At 33.8% G+C, this 8,415-nt stretch overlaps 1 protein-coding gene across 2 annotated transcripts in view; it reads right to left on the reverse strand.

The window, feature by feature from the left end:
* LOC122009161 (probable inactive ATP-dependent zinc metalloprotease FTSHI 4, chloroplastic) overlaps positions 1 to 7,929 on the reverse strand; it is a 44,258-nt gene extending 36,329 nt beyond the window's left edge. For both annotated transcript variants that reach the window (XM_042565188.1, XM_042565189.1), the window contains exons 1-3: positions 7,561 to 7,929; positions 6,515 to 6,770; positions 241 to 616 (exon numbers count right to left, since the gene is read on the reverse strand). In XM_042565188.1, the coding sequence (XP_042421122.1) occupies positions 241 to 616; positions 6,515 to 6,770; positions 7,561 to 7,824 (896 nt within the window). In that variant the 5' untranslated portion in view covers positions 7,825 to 7,929. The remainder of the gene's footprint in view (positions 1 to 240; positions 617 to 6,514; positions 6,771 to 7,560) is intronic.
* Between the last annotated feature and the right edge of the window lie 486 nt (positions 7,930 to 8,415).

Raw genomic sequence — 8,415 nt, forward strand, 5'->3', positions numbered from 1 at the left:
AACTTTTTTTTTTTTAAATTAGAGCTCGATAACTAAGTTACTGTTTTCAAATGTCATAAGTAACATGTCTGCTAATTCTAGGAATTGACACTTCAATAAATCATAATTATTCGATAAAAGGGAGATGATCTTAGCATTGTCTTTATTTGCAAAAACAATCTTCCAAAAGTTCTAGTGACTTGGCCATCTATGTTTATCAGTACACGTGATACTAAAAGGAATAAACATGTTTCCACTTACCGACTTTTGCCCAAAGATCCTAATGCACTGTGCCTACGGGGCAACAAAGGTCTAGCTCTTTTTTGTGGTTTACCAAGATCACAAGGAATCAACTTTGAATAAACTGGTCTCGCCACACTATCAACCCACTGATATACAGCAACTGAAAGGGCAAAACGCATAGACCACACAACAGCAGTCGCTATGGTTGAGTAGACTTCAGAGGATAAAGAATCCACATTAATGACATCTACATTTACAAGTTGTTGATGCAATTTATTCCATATAGTGTTCCACCCATCAATTGGCATCCGATCAACAATATGGCGTTGATACACAATTTCTCTGTCTGAACTTTCTTTCCCATCTCTTTTGTCTTTGTTATAAGGTAAAATCACTGCAGAAAGAATGCAGCATAACCAATTAAAAAAGCAAAACAAACATATATGCAAGTATATTTAGGGTTTAGATATAGCAGAAAGAATGCACCGTCTTCATAAAGCAAAACTTAGCATAAATATTAAAAATAATACTGAATCAAAATGGATATGTGATCAAAGGCCTAGATGTAGGAGAACTGTGACATATAACAAGTTATTGTGCTGAAATTGTGACATGAAGAGGTATCAAAGAAACCATATAAATAAGAATCTAAGTCAACCAATAAATTGATGACAAAAAAGGAAGATATGGAAGAGGCTCCCTGTCCTTAATATCCCTTCATAACAATAAAAAGACTAGTTATAATCTTTTATTTAAATGTGCATGCAACCACCAGAAAACGCCTATGTGCAACAGGAATAACATTAGCAAATTCTCAAGGACTATTAATTTGATCGGTGACGTCATCCCCAAAGCTTAAGATGTTAGGAAAAGTCTAATCTTTTCCAAGTAAAATTTGATTGGATCACCACTTCAACAGACGCTTAATGACCCATAAAAGCATATCAGGCAGGCACTGAGCAATGCAAACACACAAATAATTTGGAAGCCACAAGGACTATGAAAAGAAGGGAGGTATTCTGTGTATCTGACACAGCCTTTAAGGTTCACATGGTTAAAAAAGGAAGCTTTCAAAGATCTACTCCAAAAGCTAGTGTCTGTATTGGAGTCTATAAGAAGTTGTGTCGTTGGTTGTATCGCAGTTATATGCATTCGGTCAATTAAAACTTTCAGTTTGCCTATTTCAGCCCTATCTACTATCATAATCATAGGAGAAGATTTGTGTTCAAAGTTTCTGATAGCCATGTGTAGTATACGAAAATGGATTAAACTAAGGCTTGACGAAGGTTTTTAACCAAGTATTCAGAAATTATTCGAAACAGTTTTTTGGTCTGGTCTGCATAGCACAAAAAAAGTTATAAAGGACGATTATTTGTGCCAGTAAATCCTTCAGTAACAATTTTCTGCATTGATATAGCTTAACACATCAGTCACAAGTGGCAACACATCAGCACAAGTAACGAGACTAAATAGGCTTATAAAAAAAAAGGGCAGCCCTGTGCACGAAGCTCCCGCTCTGCGGGTCCCATATCCATTGTACGCAATCTTACCCTGCTTTTTGCAAGAGGTTGTTTCCAGGATTCGAACCCGTGACCTTTTGCCCTATTTAGTGGCAACAACTAAATAGGCTTATGGCATACCATATTTGCAAGTTTGTTTCTTTGATGCATTTAATTTATTTAAAACTAAAAAATTATCAATATTTTAAAAATCCTCCTGTTATTGAGGCATTGAGACCATGTTTAGGGCATCGTATGTTAAATAAGCATGTCAATTAATTATCATGATAGAATATAATGGCCATATTTCTTAAGAAACATAAATATTGTTAGTAACGATACTTATGTCTTTACCTAATAAATATATTTAAAAAAATAAGACAGCCCGATGCACGAAGCTTCGGCTAATGCAGTCCCTAGGAAGGGCCTATTGTACATAGCCTATCCTTCTTTATAAGAGGTTGTTTCTGAGACTCTTTTAAATCACACGGCAACAACTTTACTATTGTACCAAGACTCTCATTCCTAACAAATATATTCAACTAAAATCTAATATACTAGCTAGTAGCAATAAGTAAAACATGAAGCATCAGGAAAATGTTTCAAAAATGACAAGCAAGATTGGTAATTTAATGTAAATAAATTACAAGTTGTTAGCACCTAAAATTCTCAGTCATTCTTTTGATTTAGATAAATGAGATAACCTGTCATTTGTGCGTAACCAAATTTTATACATGAAAATGTTCCTGAATAAATTAATTTGGCTCAAAACCAATAAATTGGATCGTGTTGGCCAATTCTAAAGTATTGATCCATGCTAGAATTTGCCCTCTGATGGAATGATACAATTTCAATACCGCACTATGTCAACACTTGGCACACTTTGGTTGATGCCGAAGCATACCAAGATCAACTTAGATTGAATCATTATTTCACCAGGCGAGACAATTAAATGGCACATCATTCCAATAATTAACACACATTGAAGCAAAAATGAGTGAAAATTATTTTTAATTTAGTTATCTAAGTGATATAGTCTTATTAAACATAAAAAATCTAAGTGAAAAAGAACTAAAGTAAACGTGATATGCAATGATGAGATTTCACCAAAAGATTGTGAAGCCATTATATACAAGAAAGATTAAACTTGGAGTGTCCTTTCTTAACTCATTGTAGTGTGACTTCAAGTATTTGAGTGCATCCTCCAAGTGATGGATTATAGGCCTTGAGGGTTGCACCTAGTTATCAATTAAAGTCCATGTGTCCTCTCATTAGACTCTAACTCAAGCTTCTTCCTTTTTGACATTAAGCAATTGGTTAGGTGGCCACACAGCCCTCACACATTGATCATAGTATCAACAATGAGCATTACATCCTTTGACTACTATCTTGTTACATGGGAGGTATCAATGGAAGTGTTCCATGACTTGAAAGTTAAATGGATAATTCTACCCAAATCACTATAAATCATACTCTTAACCTGTCCAAAGGCCAATTTTGGTTGCCAATTCTCAACTTTGATGAAGGACTATGCCCACACTATGTTCACCCACTAAGAGAAGAATCAACAACCAGGAGACTCCAATGTCAAATTCTGCATGAATCTTATCTCTAGAACGTTGGTAATTAAGAGACAACTAACTGCATGATCTAATATAGCACACCGACATTGATTGCATACCCAATATATGCTGTCAGTTAGAATTCCATCAGTACAATCACAGTCTCATTTCCTTTGAAACCTTAGCAATAATCTGCTGCCTTTAGTAAACTTGGAAAGTTTATGAGAAAGATAATAATAATTTAAGAGTTTTGGTAGCTGTAGGAGCATATTCCAAAAATCTCATGCCAAGAACCTTGTAAAATAACCAAATCTTTTTTGTTCATTTCATTCATATAATATAGTTATTCTGTATAGTGTTCCATACTATTGGCTTATTTTTTTTCTTCGTTAATCTCATGCCCTGGACATTATTCCTGTACTCATTTTGCCAAATCAAGTGAAAAATACAGTTTATGACATATACTTAACAAAATACAACGTTGAGATAGATGTATCAGTTCAATCAGCAAAAAGATAAGACAGGCGTGTCCATATGTGCACTTTCAGTTACTGCTAGTTAGTTAAGATAAAAGATAAAACAAAGGGAAATTTTTACTTTTATCTTCATGGCCTACTGAGCTTGTTTGTCAAAATTGGTATATGTATCTGGAGCCAATGGTCAAAATACATAATTATGAGTCATCTGGATAGGTAGGATTGGTAAAATAGGAATCATTAAGAAAAATAAATAAAATAATTTCAAATGAGATAACAAATTGTGTTCAATCATAATAAGGAGGTGCATTCATCAAATATCATATAATAAATATCACTAAATACCAATAATAAATATTAGAACTAATAATACATATACTTTCAAACTATTAGTAATGTTTTGAAACTACTAGGTAATAGTAGATTATACATATTAGATCTCTAATATTGTTTAGGAGCATTAAAAAGGTTAAATTATTGATATCATGAAAAACTTAAGTATGGTGAGGTTGAAAATTTAACTTCAAATTCAAGAGAGTGAGAAAGATTCTACTGCCTTCTCATGCATGTTTACTAGGATTAAACAGGATAAAACTTCTTGCTAAAACACCAGGTTTATTAGTCACCCTAAGACGCTCAAATATCAACCAACCGCATCCATTTTCACTCTCAATATGGCCAATTTTCAATTGTTTCCATCTATTTCCTTGAGGAATATAACTGATCTCTAAGTAATTTAATCTGAATCTTGAGTTTGTCCAAACTTATCCAACAATTTCAATGGGATAACCAATCTCCTTATAAAGATCGGATAAGCTTTTGCCCATACCAAGACAATACAGGTGATCCATATCTGTGTCATCTGATCTTTGACAACTATGCCAGTGACACCCTATTAAGAAAATGTAACCCAACTCAAATCGGGGAATAGATAAACAGATTATAGTAAATTCCACAAAAGATCATAAACATAGTGACAAATGGCATTAACAAGAACAAGATAAAGATATATTTAACTACTAACACACTGGTAAGAAAATGTGGCCAAACTCAAATCAGGGAATAAATATACAGATTTTAGTAAATTCCACAAAGGATCAGAAACTTAATGGCAAATGACATTAACAAGAATAAGGTGAAGAGATACTTAACTACTGGCACACTGGTCAGAAAATGTGACTGAACTCAAATCAGGGAATAGATAAACAGATTTTACTGAATTCCACAAAAGATCAAACACTTAGTGACAAATGACATTAACAATAGCAAGGTCAATATATATTTAACTACTGGCACACTAGTAAGAAAATGTGACCGAACTCAAATCAGAGAATAGACAAACAGATTTTAATGAATTCCACAAAAGATCAAAAATTTAGTGACAAATGAGATTAACAAGAACAAGGTGATGATATATTTAACTACTGACAGGCGGTAAGAAAATGTGACCGAACTCAAATCAAGGAATAGATAAACAGATTTTAGTAAATTCCACAAAAGATAAGAAACTTAGTGATAAATAACATTAACAAGAACAAGGTGAATATCTATTTAATTGCTGACACAATGGTAAGAAATGTGACCAAACTCAAATCAAGGAATAGATAAATAGATTTTAGTAAATTCCATAAAAGATCAAAAATATAGTGACAAATGACATTAACAAGAACGAGATGAAGATATATTTAACTACTAACACACTAGTAAGAAAATGTGACAGAACTCAAATTAGGGAATAGATAAACAGATTTTAATAAATTTCACAAAAGATCAAAAAATTAGTGACAAATGACATTAACAAGAACAAGGTGAAGATCTCGTAAGAAAATGTGACCAAACTCAAATCAAGGAATAAATAAATAGATTTTAGTAAACTCCACAAAAGATCAGAAACTTAGTGACAAATAACATTAACAAGAACAAGGTGAAGATATATTTAACTACTGACACACTGGTAAGAAAATGTGACTGAACTCAAATCAGGGAATAGATAAATAGATTTTAATAAATTCCACAAAAGATCAAAAACTTAGTAACAAATGACATTAACACGAACAAGGAGAAGATATATTTAACTACTGACACACAGTAAGAAAATGTGACCTAGCCAGGAATAGACAAACAGATTTTAGTAAATTCCATAAAAGATCAGAAACTTAGTGACAAATAACATTAACAAGAACAAAGTGAAGATATATTTAATTAATGACACATTAGTACGAAAATGTGACCTGACTCAAATCCGGGAATAGATCAATAGATAAATAGATTTTAATAAATTCCACAAAAGATCATAAACTTAATGACAAACAACATTAACAAGAATAAGGTGAAGAGATATATTTAACAAAAACATTAACAAGAATAAGGTGAAGAGACATATTTAACAACCATAAAAAGTTAAAATTATTAAGACTTTACATTTGATATTGAACTAACAGAACACATTTTTTTCAGGAAAAAATAACAAATCACATGAAGTTGACTATTAGCAGAAGCAGGGGATGCATTGCAGATAATGGCATAATTAACAAAATCATCACTTAAGCCAAAGAGAAAGCCATTAAAAAATAACACAAGGGTTAACCTATATTAACATTTATCTAGCATGATTAGGGAAGAAAATGTCTCAAGATCCAAAATGAAAATGAATCTACTATCTCAAGGAAATAATGGGGGAAAAGCAGCTAAGAATGACTCTTCCAACCTCAAAATAGAACGAAAAGGTAGAAACCAAATAGGATAGATCTCATACCAGAGACGGTCTGTCCAAAATTTGAATACTCCATGAATTGGACATTGTTTGAATTAAGTAGCTTCAAAAACTCACTATATTCAATACTGTGAGAGTTCACTGGATCCCATTCTGTTCCTTTCAATTTTCCCTGCAAAGTCAGTAAAGACCTACTCCAAGAGGAAGCCAATACAAGCTGCCTCTCAAGTTGCACATTTGCTTTATTCTCAAACTTTTCCAACTTGTCAACGCGTTGTCGCTCTGAATCCTTCAACTTCTGAAAAATTGTTCCAAAATATTCTGAGTAGTGAGCATAAGATATCAACAGCTTGAGAGGACAAATAATCTCACAGATTCAAAAAATACACAAAAAAACATTATTCTGGCAAGCTCTATCTGTTAACAGAGATTCCATTAGGCTGTTCAAGGTATCTAGATTTTGTATGTTCACTCTGCTTGTTGTTAAACAACCAAGTCTCAGGATCTGTAGAACAAGATCAGACTATTTTGCTAGGCAGAATTCTAACAGTCCAATCATTGTTTTTCTTTATTTGTAGAAGGTTTCAACTAGAATCTAAGCCATAACTTCTCAATGTCCAAACTTAAGTAATGCAAGTGCATATTCCTAAGCAGCAAACGATTGTAATTTCTTCAAGTAGGTTGGCATATGTGATCGAAAGTGGCATACAGTTATAACTTGCAGTATATAAATAATCACTAGACGATTTAAAGAGTACAATAAATTAAACAGCATAAGCCCCGTTTTGTATGCCGCACTTTGAACCTACAGAAGAAAAATGATAATTTTCAATTTGGTTAGACTTTAGACGACCTAATATAAACGCCCTGCCTCTCTGATCAATTCAACCTCATCATAAACATCTGGCAACAATTGAACTTATGGAAACAATGGCTTTCCAATCCAAATTTGAAAGGAAAAAAAACCGAAAATTGGAAGTCAAGGTGTTTTCAAGTGCTCTTCACTTCCTACTTCGTCATGAGTTTGACACTAGAGGTGAAGAGGGGGGAAATTACAATTGAACGTAAAAGCATTCTTCTTACGGCACCTCGAAAACCTGCTGCAACTCGAGATTCTCTCCCTCTGTTGCTGCTTCGTTAACCGGTAGTTCACCATCACCTGTAGGAGTTATGTTCGTCTCCAAGCTTCGAACACGGAAATGAGCAACATCCACCGGGACGGTAACAGATAGGTGCTTCTTCAGTGTCTGGCGCCGGAGAGTGGTCGTCAGCAGGCGGTAGGAAGGAAGGAACGTAGAAGAGGAAGGCGAGAAGCATGAGGCAGAAGGCAGTGTCGGCGACCAAGAAGCCATCGCGTCGCCGGCTTATCCGCCGCGACCTGAGACGGCGATACCAGGCCCAGCAGGGTTTGTTTATCTCTCTGCCTTGGGCTAGTTTAACAGGAGGGCGGGCGCTCAGATAGGGCATGGACTAAGTTGACCCATTTTTACTCACGTCGGACCAAGCATAATAGATCTGTATGGCATACTTGTTACCTGCGTGAAAAAAACAAATAAAAATAGACATAACAATTGTCAATGTATCACATACAAACATACAAGCGTGCTTTCAATTTGCATGGATCGAGTCTTAATTTTCGATCGATTAATAGATATATTTTTTTAATAGAGAGTTGATCTCAAAATCAGGACTGATTAATCATCCGTTACAAATGTTTTCTGATTTACATAATAAAATAAAAATAAAAAAATAAGATATATAAGTGTTTATTTTTTTACACAAATTTAATGTGTCTGATTTATCATAGTCGTTTAAACTATTACAAGAACTTAAATAGAAATTCAATTTATTTAGCTTAGTGTGAAATCCATCACCCCATTTAATGGGATAATACGTAGTTGCTGTTGATAGTTGGTTCAAATAAAGATTGTGTTGAATGTACT

Source organism: Zingiber officinale, chromosome 8A (genome assembly GCF_018446385.1).
Source record: "Zingiber officinale cultivar Zhangliang chromosome 8A, Zo_v1.1, whole genome shotgun sequence".
Taxonomy (NCBI): Eukaryota; Viridiplantae; Streptophyta; class Magnoliopsida; order Zingiberales; family Zingiberaceae; genus Zingiber; species Zingiber officinale.